The sequence below is a fragment of the Balaenoptera musculus genome, chromosome 5 (genome assembly GCF_009873245.2).
Source record: "Balaenoptera musculus isolate JJ_BM4_2016_0621 chromosome 5, mBalMus1.pri.v3, whole genome shotgun sequence".
Taxonomy (NCBI): Eukaryota; Metazoa; Chordata; class Mammalia; order Artiodactyla; family Balaenopteridae; genus Balaenoptera; species Balaenoptera musculus.
Genome location: NC_045789.1, coordinates 140239999 through 140267028, shown reverse-complemented (window position 1 = coordinate 140267028; position 27030 = coordinate 140239999). Strand labels below are relative to the sequence as shown.

The following is a 27030-nucleotide window of genomic DNA, read 5'->3' as shown; positions in this document are numbered from 1 at the left end:
GCCTGCGTTTCTTCATCTGCACAGGACCTCAGTACCCCACATCACCTGCGACTTGGCCCTCCCTGGAGTCTCTTGGGGCCAGAGCGGGGTCTTGGATCTCCCCTCCGCTCCCAACGACACCCGGGGGCTCAGACCTCGGGGCCCTGACGGCCCAGCTGGGGCTCGATCAGGGCCAGCACTGGAGGTGCGCGGGGTGTTGGTGGCCTGAAGTTGTGTGCTCAGACACGGGCGCCAACGGGTGCAGCTGTGAGGTGGGCGCCGCGGGACCTGGAGGTGCGCAAAGCTGGGCTGGGCCTGGGCGGGGCTAGGCGGATGGCCGTGAGGGGGCGCGGTGTGTTGGACCTGGCTGGGGAGGGTGGGAACAGGCTGGGGGCGGGGCTAGGGGCGGGCCGTGCGGGGGCGTGGCTGGGCCAGGGGCCGACCGGGGCGGGGCGGGACGGGGGCGGGGCCGTGCCCCGGGGAGCCGACCCGCCCGCGGGCCGCCCGCACCGCGAGGGTTAAGGCGGGGAGCCAGGCGGGCGGGGCGGGCGCGCACGCCGATTGGCGGAAAGTTCGGGCGCGGGGCGGGGAGAGGGGCGGGGAGATGGGCGGGACAAGGGGGCGGGACGCGGCGGCCTCGGCGCGCCGATTGGCAGGAAGTTGTGTCGGGGCGGGGCGCGCGGCGGGCTCGGCGCTCGCTCCGGGAGAGTTGACAAAGCCCCGCAGGGAAGGACGCCTCGCGGCGCGGCGCCCCGGGCCCCTCGCCCCGCCGCCCCGGGACCCCGGCCCCGGCCCCCGGACCGACCCCGCCGCCCGTCCCGTCCCCGGCCCCAGCCCACGGCCCCCGCCCCGGCCCCGACCCGAGCCGCCCGCGCCCAGGTAGCGCCGCCCCGTCCCGAGGCCGGGCCCGGGGGCGCGGGGCGGGGGGGTGCGGCGCCCGGGGCGGCGATGACCGCGCAGCGCGCCCCGCGGGCCCGGCCCTGAGCCCCGCCGCCCGCGAGCTCCGCCGAGGTGAGCCCCTCCGCGCGCCCGCGATCCCCGGGGCAGACTGGGCGGGCCGACTCGGGAGGGCCGGGGGCCGGGGCCGGGGCTGGGGGCGGGGGCCCGGGCTGAGAGCGTCCGGGTTCCCGCTCTGCGGTGGGGAGCCGCCGGCACCGGCACGCGCCGCCGCCGCTCCCGCCTGGCCCGAGGTCCTGCCAGTGCCCCGCCCCCGCCCCTGAACCCCACGTGGGCCCCCCCCCCCAACGCAAATTTGTCCGCTAATGGCGCAGGCGATTATCTGCGGGGCCGCCGGTGTTGTGTGTCCCGCGGGCAGGGCCCGAGTTACAAGAGCCAGGAATCCAGACGGTGTTTGGAGGGGGGGCGGGGGAGGTCGGTAATTAGTGTAAACCCTTTGTCTGCCTTTGATAACCACGGTTCCCCCGCCGCCGCTTCCTCCGCCCGAAGCGCGGCAGGGAAGGCGGGGCGGCCCGCACCCCGGTCCCCGCGATCCAGGGCTGGGGTGCGGGCGGCTCCGGGGCCCAAGGCGGGGGGCGGGGCGACCCCCACCCCCACGCAGTGACCGGCCTCTGAATGCACCCCAGGTCCGCACTGGCCGAGATGACGCCGAGCCCCGCGTTGGTGCTGCTGCTGCTGCCGCTGCTGCTGGGGGCCCTCCCGCCGGCCACCGCCGCCCGAGGTGAGTGCTGGCGCCCAGCCCGGCGCCCCGGCCTCCGCCAGCGCCGCCCCTTTCCCTCCGGCCCTGAACCCTGCCACAGTGCCCGCCTGGCGCGCGTGCCTGCGCCCCGCCCCTGCTGGCCCCGCTCTGCCCGCCCTTCACCCGCGGGGCGCCCCAGTGCACCCATGGGACCCTCCAGCTTACCCGCGGGCCCCCCTCACCCACGTGGCTCCCCAGCTACCTGTGGGCTCACCTATGGGGCATCCCCATCTCACCCATGAGGTCCCTCCAGCTCTCCCACAGGGTTACCCCTCACCCTCAGGGCACCCACAGCTCATCCGTGGGGCCCCACGCTTGCTGGCAGGGTGGGCTCTGGCCCCAGTTCCCCTCAGGACACACGCACACATCCACACACACATCCCTGCAGTTGCGGGCAGCTGCTCACGGTGGATTCTTGCGTGATGGGCTGTTTGGCCACATTGGACCCAATTAGGCCCCTGGGAACCTGCAGAGACCCCCCTGGTGGCCAGGGTTGGGTGTGGGAACAGTGGGGACATTCTTGGCCTCTGGGACTAATGACCCAGCCCTGTGCCCTACGCCTGCCCATCTCTAGGAAGGTACAGGGTGGGGGCTGGGAGACTATGAGTGCCCAGTGCATGGGGTCACTGCATGGTGGAGGGTAGGGGCCTGTCTTAAGGCAGACCCTGAGACCACCTACTCCCGGCTACACACTACGTCTCTCGGCGTGCACCACACCAGGGCCTGGACGTGGGCTCACACACCTGCTGTGCAAGCGGGCAGGCCCAGATGCCTCCGGAGGGACCCCTGCCCCTGCAACCAGCCCCAGCAAGGGGCGTCCTTGGCTGATGGGTGATGCGTGCCCGTAGACTCCCACTGCCATGCTCAGTGCTGGCCTTTCTCAGCTAGGCGGGACCTGCGGCCAGGCCAGCCCTTTGGGCGTGTTGACCACTCAGGATCGTCCTTGCCCTGTCTACCAGCCCTCTGCGGCTTCGCACCCCTCCCCCGCCGCCGCTGCCGCCCAGCGGGCGCACTGAGACCAACCCGGCCTTATATGGCCACGTTCGGGTGTGGGGTGGCGGGCGGCGGCCCAGGTGGGCCTCATGCCACGGTACCCACCCCCCCCCCCGCCCCGCCTGTCCCGCCAGGGACTGGCTGGCTGGCTTGAGGGTGGGGGCTGCCCAGGCGTGGCCAGGACGGGCAGTGGCCAGGGTACTGCGGACACTCAGGTCATGCCCAGCAGGGCCCCCCCTCCGCCAGTGGCCAGCGGCCTGGACTCTGATTGCTCTTTTATCTGCTTGTTCTCCCCCATCCACGCACCTGCCTGTCTTCTGGCCACTCGGCCAAGGAGGTTCTGGAGGCCACTGGCCTGGCCTGGTCATTGGCTGGAGCCTGAGGTGGAGTGGCCGGTGGCAGCGGGCCATGGATGGCAGTGGGCGGTAGGGCCTGCCTCGGCGCCGAGGGGTCCCAGAGGGACCACACCCTGCCCTGTGCCCCTTGGCTGAGGCCTCGGGCTCCATGGTGCAGGCCCTGGCGGCAGTAGGGAGGTGGGAGCCCCTTTCCAAGGGCAAGGGCCTCTGTGGTTTTGGGGGTGCGGGGGGCAGTGCTCTTCCTGAATTGTGCTGGCTTCTCCGCCAGGCCTCGACTGGAGGGCAGAGTCGTTTCAGGCCCTTCCCACTTGGCGAGTGAACAGGCTGAGCGCGGACCTTCTTTAGGCTGACAAACCAGCGCAGAGAGAGTTTGGGTGGTTTTTTGAAAGCCGTTTTCCCCGTGGTGTCACAATTTCTGGAATCGGTACATTTCTAGACTCCAATCATATTTTTAAAGTTCCCCTTTTCCCAAAGTTTCACAATCTTGGTGGGTTTGTCTTAAACTGTTTTTTTTTTTTTTTCAAGTTTGAAAAAAGAATTTGGCTTTCTTCATTTCCATTTTATTTCTCACAGTGAGAGCTCTGAGAGGTTCCGAATGAAATACCTCTTACAAATTACTTTGGAAGAAGTCATTTCAGGGTTTTCTGAGAAGTGCCACGTGTGAACTTCTCTGAGGATGGTGCAGTGGATGGTCTCCGAGTAGCCAGCCCTGGAGGTCCCTCCCTGTCCCCTGGACCTGGCCGGCGTGCCCGGGTGCCCTACCTCCTGCGGGACGGCGAGGACTTGGGGCTGCCCTGCCTTGGGGCTGTGGTGGGAAGGGTCTGCTGGAGCGTGTGAGTCGTTGGGGAAGCATGTGGCCGTCAGGGCGGCTGTGGCGTGTGCATGTGCGTTGGCTGACCTCGGCCTCTGGCCAGGCTGCAGGGGGTCTCCTCCTCCCCTCTAGGTCCCTGCAGGCGGTGCTGGCCAGTGTGCGGCCAGGGCTGAGGTGGACTTGTGGGAGCCCGGCCCAGGCTCTGGGAGGTGGGGATGTGGGCCAGCGGCCCCATTTACGTCTTGCCTTGGGCCCCACTCCTGGAAGGGAAAATAAATCACTGTCCCCTCTGGGGGGAGGAGGGAGCTGAACAAAGTGGCCTTTGGCTGGGCCAGGCTGAGCCTGGGCCGCCCACAGGCTCTGTCTCCATCGTGGGGGGATCAGTGGGCCTCCGGCTCCGGCCCGGCTCCGCAGCCCTAACGGGGGACGTGTTGGTTTTCCCCAGCAGCAGCCTCAGCCTCCGATCACCTGGGCGGCTCAGGCTCACTGATGTGCTGGGGGAGGTGGGCTGTGGCCGCCTACCCGCTGTGTGGCCATCCACGTTGGCCTCCTTTGCCCCATGCTGTGCCTCGCCTGGTGACCGCAGCCCTGGTGCGTCCAGGTGACGGCCTCCGTCAGCAGGTCAGCGTGTGGAAGGAAGGCGTGCCCGTGCCACCGTCCCCAGACCCCACGGACATTATCGCCAGCGTGGCCCCACCCTGCCTTGCCCGCCACCCGCTCTTCCTAGTGGTGGCCACCAGGTGCTCCTGGTCAAGTCCAGCCTGGCTTCTCTCCGGGCCCCAGGAGAGCAGGGGCCGCTGTCCTGGGCTACCTCAGGTGGGGTCGCAGCCCGGGGTCCACTGGAGGGTGGTGGGGCGCAGAGGCATGGGCGTCACTCTGGGGCCTGGAAGGAGAGGTGGGGGCCGGTCAGGGTGGGCAAGGACAGACCTCCAGCTGGGGGGATGTTGTGGGCAGAGGTGGGCAGCTCACCGGGCCAGAGTGGACATCCAACGGACACGGGCGCCGTGGTGTAGCGGGGGAGGGGCCTTGAGTGGGGAAGGGCTCGGCCGAGAGGCTGGTCAGCTGAGGGGGTGTCCTGGGGGCTTTTCCAACAGGACATCGTGGCCAGCCTTCCTGGCTCCGGCGAGGAGTCCTGGGGCCTCCATCCACACCCTGTGCCCCCACTGAGTGGCTGGGGGCGGGGCCTGGAGGCAGGCAGGGGGTGGGGTAGGTGCCTGCCCCCCGTCCAGCACAGACTGGCCCCCTTGAGGAGATCTGGCCCAGGGTGGGGTTCCTAGGAGCTGTCCCTGAAGCACTGCAGGAGTTGCTCCAGCCTAAGGGCTGCTGAAATCCAGGGTTTCCCATCTTGGCAGGAAACACAGTTGCTTTTCTTCCTGCCGGGGAGTTTATTTCATGAGAGATTTACACAAGCTGTGCGCTGTTGAGTGGCTGAGGAGTGAATAAAGGGGCCTGGGGCAGCAGGCGGGGAGGAGGGACCCCCTCTGGCTCCCACGGTCCTGAGCCCCGGAGGAGCCGGGGCCTGCGGAGTGCGCTCTCCTGGTCCGGGGCCACTGCCAGTGGCTTCCGGGCTGCCCTCTGCACTCGTGCAGCAGCCTGTCCGGGTTCCGGCGGGGACAGTGGGGCTGACTCCGGAGCTCAGCCTGACACAGCATGTGCGCCTTGAGGGCCAGGTGGCCTGCCCCGTGGCCTCCGGGGGCCTGGGGGCGCCTAGCCTGGGCTGGCCTGCTCAGGCCCCATGGCCTCAGTCCTCGCCTCAAGAAGCCCGCCGTGGGCATGGGCTGCCGTGGAGCAGGTATGGGTGGGAGGGAGGGGCTCTGGCCTGGGGCCGCGCAGGCCGGGCTGCTGCGTGGTTGGGTCTTCTGCCATAGCCATCGCCCTCCCCCTCGAGGTTCTGCTTAAACGCCCAGGGGCTCCAGGCTCAGGAAAATGTCCTTGTCTCACCTCCGAGGTGACTCCGGAACCTGGATCGGGGCCCCCTGGGGTGGTCTGGGCCCCGCGGCGCATTACCCTGGGCTCTCGGTCCAGTGCCGGCAGGTGTGGGAGGCCCCACTGGACAAGGGCCTTCTCGGTCCTTTGGCAGCTGGGAGCGGGTCTGGGTCAAGTGATGTGCCTGAGGTGGGGGTGGATGGCAGGGTGGGTCCGCGTTGAGTCTGGTGGGCCTGGTGAGATCTGGACACCCGTCGGGGGCTGCCCAGTGTTCAGCTGAGTCCCTTGGTGAGGGCCCGGGTGCTTTGCGGTCACTGCCCCCTGTTGGCAGTTCACATGGGTCCCCCCCAGGGCAGTGGCACCGTCAGGGTGATGCTCCGGGCCTCCCGTGTCGGTCCTGGGGATGGTGAGGGTGAGGCGGAGGAGCCCTGAAGCTGGGGGTCCACTGAAGGTCCATCTGGGGACTTCCAGAGAAGAGGACAGACCCGGAGGCCCCCGGTCTGCCCGCCCCCCGGTGCGCGGCTGGGCAGCCGGCTTGCTCGGTGGGTCAGGCTGTCCCTTTGCCACGCCCAGAATGGCCTGGTTTCTGGGGCAACCACCTGTCCTGCGGGTCCTACCAGTTCCGCCACAGGTCCCGTGGGTCCAGCCCCCGGGGGCCGCCCTGGGCCGGCTGGTGACCGGGAGCCTGTGTGCGAGTGCGGGTGTGCACGTGTGCTGAGCCTGCCCCCCTCGTGGCAGCCCTGGGGTGGTCCTCACCTGTGCCCCCGCCCTGGGGCGTTCCTGTCCTTCCCCCCCAGGCCTCGCCTTCTTGGGGAGGGTGCTGGCCCTACGGCCTTCCCAGCTCACCCGCGGCGCCCGGTCCTCACTGTGAGGACCACCTTGGGCGCCCGCACCCCCCAGAGATTGCCTACCTGCCCTGCCTGGTGCCAGGTGCCTGCCCCCTCCCGGCCCCCCAGCCAGGGCCCAGCACCCCTCCCCACGCCGCTTGCTGAGCTGGCCCTGCACAGCGGGACGGTGGCTTCTGGCCGGCCGCCCTCACCCCACAGCCAGGCCCATGCTGGTTAGCCCGACGCGCCCCCCACCTCCCCCGCCCCCTGCCAGAGAATTCCTTCCAGGCTGGAAATTTCTGGGGCTTCGCAGGGCTTGCGGGGGACGGAGCTGCCCGGATGAGCCGGCCGGTGCTTCATGCACCCTCATCCTCACCTGTGTTTGCGGCTTCACGGGGCGACGGCTGAGACCACCGGGGCCTCTGTGGCCCCTGCTGGTCTCTGGCACACGGGCCCTGGAAGAGGGGCGATGTCTGGCCCGGCCCCTCTTGAAGGCAGCTTGGGGGTCGGCAAGCCAGGTCCCACAGAACACCCTGGGCGGTGGGGAGGGGTGGAGCCCGATACTTGGGACCCCTCTCATCCCTGCCACGGCCAAGCCCCTGACAGACCGTGAACAGAGCGGGAGCGTGGGTCCAGATGCAATGGCCAGGGCAGGCCTCCGTGCCCCTGGGGGCGGGGAGGGAGGAGGGGGTGTCGGGAAGGTGCGCCAGGCTGGGCGGAGGCCGCGGGGCAGTGAGGTGTGGGGTGCTGAGCTTTGGGGCGGCCCCGAGGGCCTGTGGAGATGGCTTGGGGGTACGGGGTGGTGGGCACGGGGTGGGCCACAGCTGGGGGTCCCTTCTCTGTCCCTGCCAGCAGCTTTGCCTCCCTGGGCCCTGGGGCAGGAGGGGTATCGGCTGGGGTTGCCGCCGGGTCTTGTTATACTAAACGGGGGAAAGCGGTGCTCCTGGCCGGGCAGGGGGAGGGGCTGTGGGCCTGGGCGTCTGGAATGCTCAGAGGTGGGGTGTGTGGGGGGGAGTCTGCATCCACTGTTGGGGTGTGCTTCTGGGGGTCGGTGTGACAGGGTCTGTGTGTGACAGCAGCTCTGGATGGCGGCTGGGAATCCAAGCTGGGTTTGTGGGGGCCTCGGAGTGGCTGCCCCCATCCCCCCCAGTACCCCCATTCCTGACCATGTTTTCACAGCTGAGGGTGAAGGAGCATGGAGGAGAGGAAGGGGCGACACCTTCCCTGCCCGTTACGTTCAGCCCCCCTCTTGGGGTGAGACCCTGCCCCAGCCTGCCTTTGCCCCGCGTCTGCCCTGCCTGCGCCGTGTGCCTCCTGCCTGTGCCCGCGGCTTCCTAGGGCTGTGACTGCGGGTGGGTGCAGGGTTGGGGCTTCCTGGAGGAGGTGCTCACGGGGAAGGCGCTAAGGCTGCGTCGGCTGCCCCCACCCACATGCCCTCCAGGGGCCTGCGGGTCTCCAGCTCAGGCCTCAGTTTCCCCGTGGCTGAGGGGTGGGAGGCCTTGTCCAGGTGGAACAACAGGGCTTGTGTTTCCCAGGCTAAATATAGAGCTGCAGCAGCCGTGCTGGCGGCCAAAATTCCCAGGAATCTGGGGGGCCAGGCCTCCCGCTGGTGAGCCTGCTGGGGGGTCTCTGCAGAGGCCGGGGTGGGGGGCAGGGCCCCGGCCTCATGTCTGGGTCCCCCGGAGCCCAGGTGGGGGTGGGGAGGGGTGAGGCTGGCCACAGAGGGGAGGGGGGCTGTTTGCTTTAGGATAAGGCTGGCTCCAGCCGGGGCCTCTGGACGGGCGCTGCCTTGTCCCCCTCACTGCTCACAGGCCGGCCCATGGGGCCACACTTCCGGCCCATCTGGCGGTCACTTGGCTCTGTCCCTCCACTCCGCAGGACCGAGGGTGGCGTCCCTGCCACCCAGTAGGTGCCCCCCAACAAGGTCTCCTCTGGCGGGTGGGGAGAGGGAGGGGCCTGTCAGGCTGGCGCTTTCTCTGCCACTGAGGCGGGCTCCTTCGGGGGTCGGGGGTGTTGAACCAGCCCCCAGTGGTGCCCCCGCGATGCCGCTGGGACAGGCAAAGCCCCAGCAGGGAGGGGTGCTGTTCCTCGTGCGGGCACCGTCCTCCCCACATGCCTTCCAAGCCATTCGTGTGTCTGTGTGGACATGTGTGGGTCCGTGTGCCTGTGCTTGTGTGTGTGTGATCCTTGCACCCAGGTGTCAGCCCGGGAAGGGCTGGGGGGTGCCCTTTTGTCCTGCAGCCTGGGAGGCCCCTGTGAATGGTGGAATTTCAGGCAGTGACAGGTGGTGGACAGGGTCTGCCTGGGAATGAGGCCCGGACCCTGGGCGGCCTGGGGGGCCTCAGAAGGTCCACTTGTCTGGGGGCCCTGAAGCCTCTCCCACTGCGAGCTGGGTAGGTGCCTGGGGGGCCCTGGAGACAAGTGAGTGATTAGGGAGAGGCGGGTATCAGGGGAAGCCAGAGGGCTGGCTGGCTGGCTGGCACCTCTGGCACGGCCCACTGTCCAGGGGCTGCATGGAGGGGGTGGGGCCAGCCGAATGGGGCAGGATGTGGAGGGGGGGAGGCTGTAGAGGGAAGGTGCCCAGTGTCTCTGTGTCTCTCACACCCCAGTCCCCTGGAATCAGAGACTCGGGACCCCCTCCCCACCTGGGGCCCCAGAGAAGCTGAGCCCTGGGCTGTCAGCTCCCTCCATCCAAATGGGGATGGCCCCTACGCTCCCTGCGCACCCCAGGCAGAGGCGATGGGGGCCCATGCTCTGTGAGAGTCCCTGGGAGCTACAGTCTCTGGGGGACCCACAGGAGCACTTTGGTTGCAAAGCGGCAGCAGAACCAGCTGGCAATTGCATGTTGAAGAAACACCAGCTGGTTATTAAAAACACATGCCGCTCTCAGGCCCTGTAGCGATAGCATCTCAGAGCAGCCGCGCCTCCGGCACCTCCGTGTGGCCAGGGCTCGGGACCTGGCCTTCACGGCCTGGAGTGGCTGCCGTGTGGGGTGGGTGCCCCTTCCAGTGGCTGGTGGGCGGAGTCCTGGGAGCCGGGCCCAGCCAAGCCCCTGGGAAGGGCAGCTGGGTGCCCGTGGCTGCCTCTCCTGGTCTGGAGGGACCGTGGGTGGGTGACCACGTAAGAGCCCTCCACCCCTCGTGGTCTTCCTGTGGTGCAGGGGCTGCAGACCAGCCCCAGCTCAGGGCGTCAGGCGTGGGGGCGCGGCAGGGAGGGGCCTGAGGGTCCACCAGGAGATCGCGCCATAGCCTTCTGATGTCCGCAGCGTCCTCCCCAGCTGGCCCGTCTCTTGCTGCCCTCTAGGCCTGGTCATCCCCCTTCTCCCTGGACTTGACTCCAGAGAAAGTGAGGCTGGGTGGACCCGGGCCGGTGCGGACGGGGATGGGTTTCTCCCCGCCGGTGAAGGGCATCGTGGCCTCAGCCCAGGACTCAGGCTTCTCCCACGGCAGACAGTGGCCACCCAGGGCTGGGATGCCCAGCTGCTTGCCCTCTGACCAGGGCCTTGGTGACCTGGTGTGGCCTGCCTGGCAGCAGGGAGGCTCTTGTCCAGGCAGACAGACCCGGTTTGATGCAGCCCATGCACACACAGGCACAGACGTGGGCCACCAGACGCAGGGACGCTCACACGTGCACACACAAACGGGGTGCCTGCAGGGAGGTGGTGGGGGCCGCCCTCGCTCGCCTGTGGACGTGCCTCCTGGGCGAGCCGCTCCTCCCCCCTCCCACCCCCACCCCTGCATTCCGGCTCCCGGGCGGGAGCGCGGTGGGCCCTGGGTGAACGCCGCCTCCTGTGGTCTGGGAGCTGGGTAGGTGTATCTGGGTGGAGTCCTGGGGTGGGGACCCGGCAGGGACAGCCCTCCCCCCGCTCCCAGTGCCCATGCCTGCCTTGGCCCTGACCGACCACCTGCCGGTCCCCTCCTCCCTGACCGAGCCCTCTGACCCCCACAGGCCCCCCGAGGATGGCGGACAAGGTAGTCCCGCGGCAGGTGGCCCGGCTGGGCCGCACCGTGCGGCTGCAGTGCCCCGTGGAGGGGGACCCGCCGCCACTGACCATGTGGACCAAGGACGGCCGGACGATCCATGGCGGCTGGAGCCGCTTCCGCGTGCTGCCCCAGGGGCTGAAGGTGAAGGAGGTGGAGCGAGGGGACGCCGGCGCCTACGTGTGCAAGGCTGCGAACGGCTTCGGCAGCCTGAGCGTCAACTACACCCTCATCGTGATGGGTCAGTGCTGGCCGTGCCAGGGCGGGGCCTGCCGTGCGTGCCTAGTCAGCTCGGGCGGGCAGGCAGACCTTCCCCGTGTGCCCACCCCTCACGCTGCATGAGCTCGGCCCACGGCCCCCAGCACCAGACCCGTCCTGCTCCCCGCCTCTGAGCCCAGGACACCACCCCCAGGCCGGGCCCCGCCCCCTCAGGCCTCACCTTGGGGTTCCCCTTCCTCCCGACCCCTTCTCCCCCAAAGTTCTGCTGACCTGGGGGCCAGGGCTGGCTGGGGGGGGCGGCAGGGGTGGGTATGGGGGCCCCAGGTGGTGGTCCCACTGAAGGGCAGCCTGGCGGGGCAGGCGGGCCGGCAGCCTTGGCGTCGGCCATGACTTTGAGGCTCAGGTTTCGGAGTTCAGAGGGGCCGCTGGGAAGGAAGGGCCTTCTGTTCTCCTCTGCCTCTGGGGCCCCGGCTTGGGGACCGGGCGGCGCCCCCAGCAACACGCCCTCCACTCGCTGGTACCGGGCGCTGGCGCCTGGCCCTCCCCCATGGGCTCCCGGGCGGGTCCCTCGGGGCAGGCTCCCTGGCAGCACAAAGGAAGAGCCTGACCCACGCGCCCCTCCGCTGGGTTCCGGGGTGGGGTCTGAGCGCCTGGCCTTGGTTCTGGGCCGTGGAGGCGCGGCTGTCACCGGGAGGGGGGGGCATTCCTCAGCACGCCGCCCCCCTCAGGCCTCACAGGCCTTCTCTGGGCTGTGGAATGGGAGTCCTGTGGGTGTCCCCCCAGCGTCCTTTCAAAGGGGAGGATGGCCAGGCGGTATGCGAGCCATGTCAGCTCTCCTAGCCCTCGGCCCCTTGATGTGGGCTAGGGTTACTGCAGCTGCCGGCTGGGCCTGGTCCCCACCTCCCCCAGGCCCTGCAGACCCCCCGGAGCCAGGGTGGGGGAGCCAGATCTCCGTCCCACCCACGCCTGTCGGGGTCACCTGCACCCAGGGAGTGGGCCGGGTGGGCGGCTCCTGCCCAGCTGTCTCTGGGATTCTGAGATGTGGGTGTGCACCCATGGCCTCCTGCTGGCGTTTCTAGAGCTTTCCCAGCTGGGCCTGAGGCTGGGGCCTGGGAGCCAGTCCTGGGGTCTTACAGGGGCTGCCGAGGCCCCTCTCATGCACCCTCCCCTCTGCAGACGACACCAGTCCAGGAAGGGAGAGCCCGGGGCACGACGGCTCTTCCGGGGGCCAGGAAGACCCAGCCAGCAAGCAGTGGGGTGAGCGCGGGGAGAGGCGTCGCCATCTTGGTCGGGGGGGGGCTGCGCCTCCACCCCAGTGCCCGCTGACTTCTGTGCCCCGCCCGCTCCCCCCCACCCCGCGCAGCCCGGCCCCGCTTCACGCAGCCCTCCAAGATGAGGCGCCGGGTGATTGCGCGGCCCGTGGGCAGCTCCGTGCGGCTCAAGTGCGTGGCCAGTGGGCACCCACGGCCCGACATAATGTGGATGAAGGATGACCAGGCCTTGACGCGCCCGGAGGCTGGTGAGCACAGGAAGAAGAAGTGGACCCTGAGCCTGAAGAACCTGCGCCCCGAGGACAGCGGCAAGTACACGTGCCGCGTGTCGAACCGCGCGGGCGCCATCAACGCCACCTACAAGGTGGACGTGATCCGTGAGTGCCGGGGCCAGGGGTGGGGGTGGGCTTGCGCCCGGGGGCTGTGCCCAACGCATGTCCCTGCGCAGAGCGGACGCGCTCCAAGCCCGTCCTCACGGGCACGCACCCCGTGAACACGACGGTGGACTTCGGAGGCACGACATCCTTCCAGTGCAAAGTGCGCAGCGACGTGAAGCCGGTGATCCAGTGGCTGAAGCGCGTGGAGTATGGCGCCGAGGGCCGCTACAACTCCACCATCGACGTGGGCGGCCAGAAGTTCGTGGTGCTGCCCACGGGTGACGTGTGGTCGCGGCCCGACGGCTCCTACCTCAACAAGCTGCTCATCACACGCGCGCGCCAGGACGACGCGGGCATGTACATCTGCCTGGGCGCCAACACCATGGGCTACAGCTTTCGCAGCGCCTTCCTGACCGTGCTGCCCGGTGCGTGGGCCCCGCCCTGCCCCGCCCCGCCCCGCCCCACCCGGGCCCCGCCCACACGTGACGCTCCTCTCCCCGCCCCCTCCTCGGTTTCTCCCGCAGACCCCAAGCCGCCAGGGCCGCCCGTGGGCCCCTCGTCCTCGACCACCAGCCTGCCGTGGCCCGTGGTCATCGGCATCCCAGCCGGCGCCGTGTTCATCCTGGGCACCGTGCTCCTGTGGCTCTGCCAGGCCAAGAAGAAGCCATGCGCCCCCGCGCCCGCCCCTCTGGTGCCTGCACATCGCCCGCCCGCGACGGCCCGCGACCGCGGCGGGGACAAGGACCTGCCGGCACCCCCCACCCTCGGTGCCGGCCCCGGTGTGGGGCTGTGTGAGGAACTCGGGCCCCCGGCGGCCCCCCAGCACCTGCTGGGCCCGGGCTCAGCGCCCGGCCCCAAGCTTTACCCCAAACTCTACACGGACACGCACACGCACACGCACTCACACACGCACTCGCACGTGGAGGGCAAGGTCCACCAGCATCAACATATCCACTACCAGTGCTAGGGTGCCTCGGGGTGGGCTTGTGGGGGCCCGGCCAGCCGGGCAGGCTTGGGGCAGGGGCCACAGAGGAGGATGGACTGCGGTGAGAGGCGCCCCACGTGAGACACACACACACCTGGACGCACACACATGCATGACATACCTCTGGACACACACACACACAACTACACACACACACACACACACACACACACACACACACTCAGACTAAGAAGCCTTCAGGAAGGTCTGTATTGTAACTCTGCAGTGCGCATGTAGCGATGGGCTAGCTCATGAAGGAATCCCTTGGCCCCGTGATAAGGATTTCATGGGGGCCATGGTCACCCCCCCACCCTGGCCTGGCAGGAGATCTGAGAGGCACCCTGGCTTTGCAAACCAAAAACTCCGACCCCCTTCCCTACGCCTGCCCGCCTGTGTCCCTGCCCAGGCTATTTTTGCCACCACCTGTCCTGGGTGTCCAGGAGTCCACCAGTGCCCTGGGCAGGGGGGTCGGGCGGAGCAGTCCTAGGCCCCGTCCTGAGAGGCCGGAGCTGGCAGGGGGTGCCTCCCGTCCCACTGCCAGAGAGAAGGGGCCCTTGATATTTATATTTAAGAAATTAAGATAATAATATTAATAATGATGAAAGGAGGGCTGGGCCACAGAGACTCGGCCTCTCCTGAGGCCCAGGACCCACCTGGCCTTTTGGCCGCGCTGGATGTCCACCTCGGGACCGGGCATCCATCACCCCACTACCCGTGGCGGCCCCAGGCCTCTGTAATTTTATATAGAGTTTGAGCTGAAGCTTCGTATATTTAATTTATTTTGTTAAACAAGAAAATGTGCATCCTTTCCTCTAAGCTGGTGTTTCTTCCTGTGTTTGCATCTGTGCGTGAGCATGTGCCTGTTTATAGGATGGATGGGGGAGCTCTCAGGAGCCCCATCACCAGGCCTTAGGCTCGGGGGCTGAGGCCTGAGGGTCCCCAGGTCCTGCCATCAGTGCCCTGAACCGAAGGACTCTTCCCCACTCGCCTGCATGCGCCTCCCTGGCCAGCCAGAGTCCTGCACATCTGGCCCGGGGGGGGCCCCCCAGCCCTCAGTGCAGGGCCCGTGTTTCTCCCATCCCACATTCTGGGGTCCCCTGGGTGGCCTTGGTGGGGAGGTGGGCTAGGGCCAGTTGCCTGCAGGGAACCGTCCACCCTGGGTGTGCACCCGTGGCCTCGCTCTCCGGATGAGGAAACTGAGGCTCTGACTCACTCAACCAGCAGGCAGGGGTTGGGTTGCCCCTGGCCCAGAGGTTCTGGAGCATCTTAAGAAAAGAGCCGGTGCGATTTTAGTGAAGCCCCCTGCGCGGTATGTCGGAAGGTCGGCAGGAGGGGTGAGCCTGAGCCGCTAGTTCGCAGCGCTTCAGGAAACAAGCCCAGGCTCTGCCTGACCCGCCGGTCAGGGTGCCTGCCATCCTGCCCAGGCAACACTGGGCCCACGGCTAGGGCCGAGTCTCCCCTCCTCCGTGCCTGGGCAGTGAGCTGCTGCCCACCCCCCGCCTCCTCCCCAGCTCCGGGCTGGTCCCCTCCCGCTGCTCTAGTCTCCCAGGGCTCAGTCCCCAGTCCCCTTGCCCTTCCTCCACTGGGACCCCCATGCAGTGCAGGATGGGGTCCCTTGTCCTTCTCAACCTGCCCCCATCCTTTGGCCTCCCAGGGGGGACCCCACTCCTATCTCTTAGGAGGCAGGGGCTAGCTCTGAGGTAAGCCCCACTGGGGTGGTCCTGACTCTGTGGGCAGTGACCAAGCTGTGGCCTGGTGACGGAGACCACCTATAGTGGGCACCGCGGGAGACCTAGGGCCTGGCCGGCTGTGGGGAGCGGGCTGCAGTGGCCAGGGGGGTAGTGTGGGCTGCAGGCAGCCCGCAGCTGGTGACCGAACAGATGTTCCCCAGACAGGACACGCTGCAGCCGACGCCTGGTTGGGTTTCAGTCTGAGGGGGTAGGGTGGGGAGAGGGTAGATGCTGGGCAGTGGGGAGACCTCAGGCTGTGGGCCATCTTTGGGTCACAGGGCATGAGCTGCCCCCTGCCCAGCACCCCTGAGGGTACAGTCCCCCAGAACCTCAAAGGAGACTCTGCCACTCCCAACCCTGTGCCCTTCTTGGCCTGAGGGACAGTGCTGTCTACCTGGGCTCACGTGAGGACCACCCTCATCATCTGCCCCAGGGAAGCCTTGGGGGCTAATGACCTGACAGGCCCATCAGGGCCCCGGGTCCTGGTTCTCGGGAGACCAGTGGCTCCAGGCCCATGCCCCAGTGCCCTTTCAGGAGAGAGGGCTGCTGATGGGCTGGTCATTCTGTGGACATGTTAGGGTGCCTGGCTGGGCGGGGGGTCTGGGCGACCAGACAGACCCATCCTCTTGGGGCTGCCTGGCCACCACGAAGCCCACCAGGACAGACGTCTGTTCATTGGGCCTCCAACTGACCGGCCCCCCTCCCTCTGTCCAACACCCCCTTTTCCTTCCCTCTCCTTGGCGCCCCGCGCCCCTTGGGGTCTCCCAGGTTGTGCGGGGGCGGAGCCAATGGGAGCGCGAGTGGGCGGGGCCAGGCGGCAGGCGGGGCCAGGTGGCAGGCCAGGCCGGAGTGGAGAGTCTTTGGGCTCCGAAGGGCCGGGGAGCCCAGAGTGGCATGAGGAGGGGCACCGCGGCAGGACTTCGCCTCCTGGGTTCTGAGGCACCGCACCCTGGCTTCTCCTGCCACAGTTGCCCCTCCACAAACACCAAGGCCAGGCCCTAATGTGCCCTTGGCCACAGGCAGGAAGACCAGGGCACAGCCACCCATGATGCTACCAGGACCCCCAACAGGAACAGAAATGCCTCCTGTGCCCAGCTCTGTGGGGTTCCCTGTGGGGTGGGAGTGGGGGCCCCCAGTCTCAAGGGAGAGGAGGGGGATCCAGCTGTGTCTCAGAGTGACTCCCAGGCCAGACTGGGAGTCAATGTCTTGATCTGATTTCACAGCCACTAATGGCTCGTTCTGTTGAGGCTTCTGAGAGCCATTTGGGCTGAAACTCCCGATGTCCATGGTGGGGGTGCTGGATGGGTGGGTGCTGGGTGGTGGGGTGCTGGGTGGTGGGTGGTGGGTGGTGGGTGGTGGAGGTGCTGGGTGGTGGAGGTGCTGGGTGGTGGGTGCTGGGTGGTGGGGGTGCTGGGTGGTGGGTGCTGGGTGGGTGGGTGCCAGGAGGGAGGAGCCCCGGGGCCAGGCCAGCATCTTCCCACTGATCTGGGCTGTGATAAGCTGGTCCCCTTGAAGCCTGGTGACCTTGAAAGGGCAGCCCAGGCTCTGACACCCTCGGGTGTGCCTGCTCCCTCCCCACCCCCAAGCCCCGCAGCCCAGCCCTCCTGGCTTCAAAGGGGTGGCCGAGAGTCTTGTGCAGCTGTCCCAGAGGGGGGGCCTGAGGCTGATGTCCAGGGACCAGGCCATGTGACAGAAGCTGAAGATGAGGGGACGTGGGGCCACCACACCCCCGTGGACCTGGGGTTGGGAGGGCCTGGCAGGGGATCAGAGCCTTGTCTGGGGGCCAGGCCAGGGGACCTGGGACGGGAATGCAGGATGTAGGACACAGGAAAAGGGACAGGAACATAGGACATGGGGTCGGGACCAGCACAGACTCGACCTGGGACTGGGGGCATGGGGTCAAGGACCTGCAGGCGCCAGCCAGGCTGCCCCAGCCCCCCGGGTGGCGTTGCTTGGGGCTTGCAGGGCCCTGGACCTGCTGCGGGGGCTGAGGTGGCATGGAGGGGCTGGGCCCCGAGGGGCCGAAAGGTGAGCGCCCCCGGCGGACCTTGCCCAGACCCAGGGCGTGGGCTGGGCTGCCCTGGGACGCACGGGCCTGTGGGGCGGGCTGCTGCAAGGTGGGGTACGGAGACAGGGGACTCCCACAGGGCCAAGCTTGCGCGGGGGCCGGGCCCCCGGGCTGGGCTGGGAGGCAGCCTCCGCCCCATGCCTGGCACCAGCACCTGGCACGTCCCTGCTGCATATGGTGGGCAGGGACCGAGGCTGCTGATCACGGGGAGGGGCGGGGATTGGGCAGGGCAGGGGCGGGGCCTGGCAGCTGGGGGCTCCCTCTGTGCCCCGTGCTGACCTCACCCGGTGCCGGGTGCCCGTCCTGTTCAACCGCCCGGGCCTGGCTGGGCTCAGGGCCCTCACAAGATGGGCCAGGTGTCAGGGGAGCTGAGGGCCAGGGCCTCTCCTAGGAGCCCGGTGAAGGTCTATGCATTCCTTCCCCAGATTCAACCCCCATCCTGCCAGCCCCACCCAGGCTGTCCCCCACCCCTACGGCTGCCCTGCTGAGCCCTCTCCAGTCCTGCCTTGGCTCAGAGACCTCCGCAAGCCGGTGCTCCCCCCGGCCCAGCCACCCTGACCCCTGGACTGCCGCTGTCTGTGGAAGGGAGGGTCGACCTCCCATTCAGGCCAGCACACGTCAGTGACCCCAGGTGGGAGATTGCAAGGATCCCCAGACCTGGGAATGTAGGGCCCTGGAGGTGGGATCTGCCTCCCAAGGGGCTTCTCTCGTGGAGACCCCCAGGGGGTGGCGCCCAGTGGAGCCCTGGGTCAGCAGCTTCCGACGCCTTTTTCTGGCTCTGTGGCCTGGGGTCACCTGGGGTCGTGCCCGGTGGGCTCAAGAGCCCACCCCCCAGGGTCTGCCGAGCAGCAGCCCAGCCCAGACCCTGCAGCAAGTGGCGCCCCAGTCAGCGGCCCGCACCCCTGGCACCGCTGATTTGAGGCGTGGAAGCCGCTGACACAGGACTTGCACTGGCCCCGGCTGGGTGTGCCCATCCACCGCAAGGCTACTGACGACCAGGCCCGGCGTCTCATGCCCCTGCCTTGGCACCCTGGGCAGCCTGGGGAGCTGGGGGGAGGGTGCTCTGCCAGCACCCATCCTGTACCAGCTCGGGGCAGAATGAGGCCCTGGGTTGGGGGCCTTCAGCACACTCCTGCTTCTCAGGGTGCAGGCTGGTTCCTTTTGGGGGGTCTTGTCTCTGGCACTTGTCTGGGGTGACAAGACAGAGTGTCTGGGTCAGGCCGGTGGCCAGCGCAGCAGACTGATGCTCCCGCGGCAGGGGGTCTCGGGCTGAGATACACACGGCCCCTCCTTCCTTGATCTGGGTTCAGTCCTGCCTGGGCCTTGCCCAGAGCTCAGGGGCTTGTGCCCTCCTGTCTCCTGGGCCGCGGGCGTCCATCCCCAGAGGCTGCGCTGACCCACGTTGCCCCGCCCCCACTGCACCTTCAAGACTCCAGGGAAGCTGAGCCGGACGCATGAGCAGTACAGTTCTGAGGGCCCGACCAGCCCCCCAGACAAGCCCTGGGGAGGGGCGCGTGCTGGCCTGGCTGCATGGAGCAGCCTCAGGTTAGGACCAGAGGTCCCCACCCCCCGCCCCGTGGTGGCTGGGCGCAGACGCACACTTGATCCCAGGGTGGGGTGGGGGGGTCCATGAAAAGTCCAGCAGCTCCGGTAAGGGCGGGGGCGGGGCAAGACGCCCTCGCACCCAGACAGCTGTACGCCCCACCCCCGCTCGCTCCACAGCCGTGGGGCATCTGGCCCTGGGCCGGCAGGTGGTGACAGCTGCCAACAGCTGGCCAGAGGGGCGGGGCCGCTTATCCCGAGTCACGGGTGGGGGATGGAGAGGGTCTGGTTGGGATGACTCGCGTTGAAGGGAAGACCGAGCTGTCCTCCTCATGTCCCCAAAATGCCATCCCTGGGCCCTAGAGAGACCCTGGCGGAGAGCACAGCCAGGGAGAACAGGACAGGCAGGGGGTATCTTGGCCCTGGTGCCAGGGCTGCGGACCCCCGGAGGCCCCATCTGCCTCTGCGGGGTCCCCAGGGTCTGGGGGCTGCATGCTGGGGGTGGGCAAGGCCAGTGGGTGGGGGTCTTCGCTGGAAAGCAGCAGCCGTCCCCCAGCAGCGCCCACCCCGACGGCAGGCAGTGCAGGTGGGTTTCGGTGGGGGGGCCCTGGCGAGGGTGGAGGCCCCCCGCTGACGCTGTCTCTTCCTCCAGCTCAGGGACTCCTGAGCTTCCTGGGAAACTGGCAGCCCCTGTCAGTGGGTCCCTGGAGCCCTGGACTCTTGCCGGGGACCGCTGCCTCATCCCTCCAGGCCCTCCCTAGCTCTGCCCCAGTGTTGTCCCAGTGGCCTTTCCACGAGGCCCGCCAGCCCAGGGCAGCACTGAAGCTGCCGCTGCCTGCTGGAGCCTCCCCTCAGGCACGCCGTGGGGACCCGGCTTGGGATGGGTTTCCGCCTCCAGCAACGCCAGGGCCGCCTAGCTTTACGCAGGGCCTGATGCGCGAGGGGCAGTGAGCTCTTGGTGGCCACACACCCCTGCCCCCCGGACCACAGGGGAGTCACGGCCAGCCTCCAGGACTGCTCGTGTGGCCCAGCCGCTGGCAGAAAGTGTAGCTTGCGGTCAACTGCCATGGCCTGGGGACAGGAAGGTGGGAGTCCGGGGGGTGACCACCTTATCCCCTTCGGGCCCTGGGAGGCAGGGAGCCAGGACCCCAGCCTCAACCCTCACCGTGCTCTGTGCAGCCTGAAAGCGCCCGGCAGCACCTCCCACCCAGCGTGCACAGGCCGTCTTCTCAGGCCAGCAGCCTCTCTGTGTCATGAGACCCTAGGCAGCTGCCCAGCTACTCTGACCCTCAGTCTCCTCATCTGTGGCCTGGACGAGAGGACCCGGCTCAGGGGCCGGTGGGAGCCCTTGGGGCCTGCCTGGGTAGGAGGTGAGCTCAGGCCTGGGCCCAGAAGGCACGGAATGGCCCTGGCCGGGGGTGGGGGGGGCGGTGGGTGGGCAGGACCTCAGCCTGGACCCAGGCCCAGGGAGGGCTGGGGCGGCACCGGGCTCAGCAGAGGCAAATTCCTTCTTCCTTCACAACTTTTTCCTCTTATTTTTTTTCCAGTTTCTTCCAAAAGCCGTCCTCCGCTGTTCGTTCCTGGAGCCCCTCCAAGACCATCGGCACCGGCTCCACTCGCGGCCACAAAGCTCCTTTGACAGCAGCGGCGGGAGCTAAACCAACAGTGGGGGTGGGGGAGGAGGGAGGGAGGAAGGGGACACGGGACGTCCCAAGCGGAGGCCTCTGGGCGTCCTCTGGGGGCAGGGCTCCACGGGGGTGGGGGTCGCGCCGGGGTCGGCCCCATTTCTGGTGGGGAGGACGCTGGACCCCTCTGCCCAAGCCCAGCACCTCCAGGCGCCTCTGGCTGAAGCTCTGCTCTGAGCGGCCCGCCGGCCCCGGCTGCTCTGGGGGAGGCCTTGCGGACAGCCCTGTGTCCACCAGCGTCTCCCAGGTGTGGGTGCCGGCCAGGCAGGGACTGGACCGCCTGCTGGGAGGTCTGCCGCCACAGGACCCTGGGCCCGACGGGCAAACGGGATGGCGTTGGCCTTGGACTGTCTGCGCCCTGCCACCGTCCCCATCTGTGGGCTGCGGAGGGCTGGGGTTTTGGGGCTCACACATGCACACAGCAGCGCTCATTAACTGTTTGCCGGAGGGGTGCTGGATGCAGGACGTTGGGCGCAGTTCCTCTGCTTCCTTTCTGCCCACTTGGAAACCGAGGGGCCTGGCCTGCGTGGCCCCCCAGAAGCCAACTCTGAGCGTTGGGCATCCCCAGATGCCCAGTGACGGGGAGGCCTGGCTGGATGGACAGCAGGGGGTGTCTGCCTCTGGTCCAGCGGGGCGGATGGGTGGTGGTGAGCGTCACAGGACACGGGGGGCCTGGGCTGGGCAGGGGCCGGGGCTGGAGAGCCGTGGGCTGGTGACAGGAAGTGTCTGCACAGGAGAAGGTGAGGGGCGGGCACAGCCGAGACCGCCTGGCTGCTGCCGCTGGACTCAGGGAGGCCGGCAGGGCGGGTGGCGGGCCAGCTGGGCTCGGGACAGGCTCCCAGGCTCCCGGGCCGCGGCCGGTGCCCGTGGCCGCCCGCTCGCTGAGCCCTCGCAGCTTGGCCGGAGGAGCCTTGCTTGGCTCCAGACACAAGCGTCGCCCATGGGGCCCTGCAGGGGCAGCGGCCGGGCGGGGAGCAGGCCCAGGACGAGGCACAATCCACCCTTTGTTCCCGCGGCGCCTGGAGCCTTCGGGCCAAGAGGAAATGAGGGGAGCGCCAGCCAGCAGCCCTCTCCTGCCCGGCAGCCCTCACCGCCAGGGCCCCGCGGACGCCAGGGCCGGGCCCAGCAGAGGAGCTGGAGGTCCCAGTGGCCTGGACCTGGAGGCCCACACCCCTCCGTACCCTGCACGCCCGCCCCAGGAAGGCCTGGCCACGGCCCCACCCCTGCACCCCGAATGCTTGGCCACTGCAGAGGGCCGTGGCCGGAGCACAGGCCCCGGGCAGCCACTGCTCCAGGCTGAGGCCGGCCCCCGTCCATGGCCTCCCCCCACCCTCCCTCCTCTCTCCTCTCCTGGCCGCTGACGAGCGCCCGTGTCTTTCCTGGCTGAGGGTGGATGGGGGGAGGCAGGGTCTGTCCAGCTGGGGGGCTGGCCCACACCCCACCCTGCTCTTCGCCGCTGCCCAGAGCCCCCTGGACGTGACCGAGGGTCTGTGGCCCGTTCTTGACGCAGCCAAGCTTCTCCCTCCCCCCAGGGGGTCGTGCTATCGGCTTGCAGCATTGTCCAGGCAGCCCGGGCCCCGGCGGGAGCGCACGCACACTTGTGTGTATGTGCACACGTGCAAGTGTGCGTGTGGGTGTGAGGCGCTTGGGACCCCTTCCGTCCCCTCCCTCAAATCTGTCTTCACTCCATGCACCCTTCCTAGGGGGGCCGGGGCAGGAGGTGTGAGGCCAGAGGACCGCCGGGAGCCTTGTTTGTGAGACGGCCCGGTGGGGTCTCCCTTGGCGTCTCCAGGGCAGGCCGGCCCCAGTGGGGGTCAGCGGGCTGGGGGCCCAGGCTGCCTGATGTCTCCATCTCGGATGCATTTCAGCCTCTCCTTAGCCTGTGTGGAGGCTGAAAGGTGACCCCTGAGGCCCCTTTGTTGCTCCGAGATCCGTATCTCCCCTGGGAAGGGCTGACTCTGCCCGGTGGGGCGCCCGGCGGGGCCCAGCTTTCATCCTCGCAGGCAGAGATCCCACCAGTCCGGACACCAGAGCAGGTGCTGGCCTGGGGTCCCACCGGAGGCACAGTAGCTTTCAGGTCACCTGGCAGGAGCACCTGGGGGTGATCCCCCAGTGCGGCCTTGGTGCCCATCTACGGCTCAGGTCCGGGCGCTGGACCCTCTGAGATGGCCTGGGGCCTGAAGTCCACCCAGAGTGGGAAGGCGGTGGGCGCTCGGGGCTGTCACCACATCCCTGAGGCCCGGGCTCAGCCAGGTGGCCAGGATGGGGGCCCAGGGAGGGCAGGGGGCGGCGGGCAGCCTGCAGTTTCCTCCACCCGACGCCAGACCTGAGTCCACTCCTGGGGCCCAGTCTCAGCCCCCAGCAGGGCGGGACTTAGGGTGAGGGACCTGCCATGGGCTGGGGTCCTCAGGGCAAGGAGAGGGACTCTGAGGCCTGGGAACCTGGCCACCCTGCCCTGCGAGGGGCAGGGGCTCCGTGCCTGGGGAGGCGCGTGTGCACACGCGTGTGTGTGTGTCAACCATGCCAGCCATCACTCACCGGGGGCTGCACAGTCCCACACAGACAACGAGAGCTGGGGCCCCTTGCTGGGCATGGGGTGGGGAGAGGGCGCTGTGGTGTTTGGGCCCCGCCTGCCCTGGCCGAGGCGCCAGCCTTCCCGGCAGTGGCTGGCACCCCAGCCTGCGGCCCTGTGGCTTTGTGGGAGACTCTGATGCTCCGAGGCGCCCCTGTCCCCACCCCCAGCCCAGGCCCTGGGCCGCAGCGGACACCTGGACCGACCGTCCCTCGGCTGCGCAGGCCCCCTCTGCTTCCCTCCTGAGGTGGAGAGGAGGCTGGGCTCCGCGAAGCGTGGCCGGACCTGTGGCTCCCGTCCCTGGCAGGGCTGGCTTCCTGTGGCCTTCCAGTCCCAGCGTAGCCCCCGGCCTGCCCTGTGCCCCCGGCCACCGGCGCTTGCCCAGGAGGGGGCCGCAGCGGTGCGGTCCTGGGCTGCCCCTCCCGTCCACCAGGGCCTCCCCGAGCGACGTCCCCTCCCGCTGTCTGGCCAGTGCTACCGCACACTCGGGACAAAGGAGCGTGTCCCCCGTCTTAGGGGAGTGGCCGCCCATGCCGGCTGGTCCCACGACCTCCTGGTCTCCCTGGAGCCCTCGAGGCGGGGGGGGCAGCAGGTTTCCCTCTGGTCCCCCAGGTGTGCTGGCCTGTGGCCCCAGGCCCCTGACACCACCCAACCCGCCCTCGGCCCTCTGGGCCTGGAGGGGGCCCTCAGCTCAGGCAGGGAGCCTGGGTCATGCATATCCCCCAGTGCGCACCTCCTGTGGCCCTTCCCCCGCTAGGGGCTGAGAGTGCTTTGTTGTCCCTCCGGGGAGGAGGTGGCCGTGGGGGGACCCACCTCTGCCCGCCGGCTCCTCTCAGCTCCGGGGACCCGCAGGCAGCGCTCAGGTGTGTCCAGCCCGCGGGGGGAGTCTGTCCTCTAGGGCACGTCTGTGTCAGGGACCTGGGGCTCAGTGTCCGAAACAGGGGGGGAGCAGAGGCCCCTGTGGGGTGGGGGAGAGTGGTCTGGGGCCCCCACCCCTTTCTTTAGGGCCCAGGTCCTAGAGTGAGTGGTGGGTGAGGGCAGCCCCGCTGGGATCAGGGACTCAAGGCTGGGGCGCGGGACCCCCTCTGCCTGCCCGACGCCGGCGCCTGGAGTGGTTGGAGGCTCCACTCCGTGAACAGCCCCAAAGCACCACTGGGTGCCGCCCTCTGGGCCACGAAGCCATAACCACTGTCCCGCGTTTCCATTGCTTAAGCCGACGCAAGTGGGGACAGCCCTTCCTCCAAGGAGGACAGGTGCGTGCAGGTGGGCCCAGCCTGGGGGTCCCTGGGGAGGGTGAGCGAGAACCGCAGCCTGGTGGTCCAGGGAGGCACGCTTGAGGGCGCTGCGCTCCGGGGCATGGCTGCTGAGAGCCAAGTGCTTGTGGCCAGTCTCTCGCGCCCGGCTGGCCGGCGGAGGACGGGCCCGGCGCCACCTGCGGTCTGAGCAAAGCGGAGGGCGCAGGGCGTGGGGCTCGGCCGCAGGGTCTTCAGCGCCTCCTCCCGGCCCTTGTGTCGGCCAGGCCGGGTGGGCAGCCCCGCCCTCGCTGCAGGGTCGGGCCGGCGTGCGAAGGGGGCTCCCGGCGGGTCGGGGCAGGGCAGGCACTGCAGTGGGACCACCCCAGCCGGGGGGCGGCTGGCCTGGCGTGGCCCCGAGTGGGGTGTCGGCCTCACACGCCAAGGGGGTTAGTGGGAAGATCCTGGGCTCACGTTACAGTTTCCACTGGAAAAACAGCCCCATTTTGAACGCTGGCTCTGAGCTTTTAAATAATTGCAAATATATCCAGTTTCCTGACCAGCGCTCTCAGCGGTGATGGCTGAGGCCCAGGGCAGCCGGCGGAGGGCCAGGCGGCAGGCTGACCCGCAGTTCTGGGGGGACACCTCCGTCGGCCTGGCCGAGGGGCACTGGGGGCGCGGGCCCAGATCCGGGGAGGTGTGGGAGTCGAGGCCGCTGTGGCCAGAGTAGGAGGGAGACGTCAGGAAGGGGTTCTCTGTCCCGTGGGGTCATCCACCGCCCAGGGCTTTGTGGGCTGCACCCAACCCCGAGGCCAGGGAGGCCGAGTGCTGGGAGCCGCCGTGTCGGTCCCGTGTGTGCCCGGACGTCCCAGGCTGGACATGAGGACCGGGTGCCAAGCCGGGCTCCCGGGGTCTCGGGGCGCAGGGCGGTGGGTTTGCTCTGGGGCTCGGCGAGCTGTCACCTGTCACCTGGTGTTGCTGTCACGGTGTGTGCGGAGGGGGCCGGGCTGGGTGTGCACGCACGTGTCTGTGCCTGCGTGAGTGTGCACACGGTGTGAGTCTGGGCGTGTCCCCAGCCTCCTCCACACTCAGGGGTCAGGGCAGGGCTCCAGCCACCAGTGCCCCGGCACGACAGGGCGAACAGGTCTCCAGGGAGGATGCAGAGGTCCCGGGCTTCCTCTGTCTGCTGCCCTGGTCCCTGTGTGTCACCCATGCCAGACACCCCCGGCCAGGGCTGAGGGGTGCCCAGCGGCTCAGTGCAGGCCTGTTTGCTTCGGAAAGCAGCAGACATTCTTGGTGCAGTGCGGCTGCCCACCCGGAAGTGCCCACGGGGACCCCTGCGTCCACCGGCCACGTTCCCAGGTTCACAGAAGGCTCTTTCTGATGCCAAAAACCTCTGGAAACGCTTCCAAGGGCTGCATTCAAGCTCTTCGCACTTGGAAGCGGGGCCGTCTCGTGTAGAACGGGAGGCTGGCGGCTCCGACCCGTGCCCCCGCCGACCGCACTGCCTGAAGGGTGCTCCCAGCTTGGCGGTGCGGACAGGAAGCCGGGGGCCTGGGCAGAAGGTCTAGACGCCCAGTGGAAGCTCCTCCGGGCAGGAGCTGGAGCTGGTCCCAGGAAGGACAGCCGAGGCTGTCCTTCAGCCCTGGGGGAGCCAAGTGTTCCCGTGATCCTGTGGGGGACTCTAGAAGCCTCGGTAACCCCAGCTCCTCCCTGGGGTGGGGGACCAGCAGAGGGGCCGGAGGGGGTCCCCAGCACCAGGTCACAAGCCAGGAAACCATGGCTATGCTTCCTCACCGGGGGCATGACGCCCTCCGGGTTTACGCGGAAGCTGCCGATTCCAGCTCCACGGAAAAGAAAACAAGCTCCGCTCCAAGGATGCCCCTCCAGCGCAGCCGCCGTGCTCCAGATCAATCCACCGGGGCCTCGGGGGGAAAAGCCCCGAGTAAGGTTGTCTTTCTGCCAAATTTGGGGGGAAGATGTAAAAAACGCAGAAAACCAGCAGCAATAAAAGTAAGAAGATGCCTGGAGGAGTCAGCTTGGGAGGAAGATCTGGAAGGGCCCGGGTGCCGACCACCTGCCTGGGGCCCTTGGGACTGGGGACCTCGCCGGGGTCCTGCCCACACCCGCCAGGCTCACTCCCTGCTGGCCTGAGACCTGAGTCAGGACCAAGTCATCTGGGGCCAGAAACAGCAGCTGCCGACCCAGACCAAGGCCCCAGGATGGTGTGCGGATGCCCCCAGCAGGGGCTGAGCAGGGGTCCCCCCCACATTCCCACAGATGCACGCGCACCTATGCGTCCATCCCGGCGTCCGTCTGTTGGTCCCTCAGTGTGCCCAGCTCTGGTGCCGCCCCAGGCCAGGCTGGAGGTCCCTGCTCAGGAGTCCTGCACCCCGTGGGGCTGGGGAACAGTGTCGTGGGTGCCCGGAGAGGGGAGGGGTTAGCCAAAGGTGCCAGAGTTGGCTGGGGAAGGTGCCAGCTGGACTCCTGGACAGAGCGACCCAGGCTGGCCCACTCACATGTGGCGCCTGTGGCTGGTGTGTGTGTCCCGAGGGCCACGTCCGGAGGCCCACGCCGCTCTGGACATGAGGGTGAGGGGCGCCTCACCCAGAGCAGGGTCCTGCCCTGCTCAGCACGGGCGGGGGCTCGACGCAGCCCCGGGCCACAGGACAGCACTGCGCCCCCTGCCGACCCCGCACCCTCGGTCCTGTCCCGACTCCTGCGCTCTCCACCCTCCCGGTCAGCCCCACCCTCTGCGGGGCTCCAGGGTTGGCGACACAC

At 68.6% G+C, this 27030-nt stretch overlaps 1 protein-coding gene across 2 annotated transcripts; it reads left to right on the top strand.

Annotated features, from left to right (window-relative positions):
• The first annotated feature begins 923 nt into the window (after positions 1 to 923).
• On the top strand, positions 924 to 14236 carry FGFRL1 (fibroblast growth factor receptor like 1). 2 transcript variants are annotated; one of them, XM_036854028.1, is made up of 7 exons: positions 924 to 990; positions 1563 to 1657; positions 10537 to 10809; positions 11964 to 12044; positions 12151 to 12435; positions 12507 to 12860; positions 12960 to 14236. In XM_036854028.1, the coding sequence occupies exons 2-7, from the start codon at positions 1579 to 1581 to the stop codon at positions 13400 to 13402; spliced, it is 1515 nt and encodes a 504-aa protein (XP_036709923.1). In that variant the 5' UTR covers positions 924 to 990; positions 1563 to 1578; the 3' UTR covers positions 13403 to 14236. The 2 variants fall into 2 exon arrangements, with proteins under 2 accessions (XP_036709923.1, XP_036709924.1); XM_036854029.1 differs by lacking the exon at positions 924 to 990 and adding an exon at positions 1304 to 1350.
• Positions 14237 to 27030: the final 12794 nt, after the last annotated feature.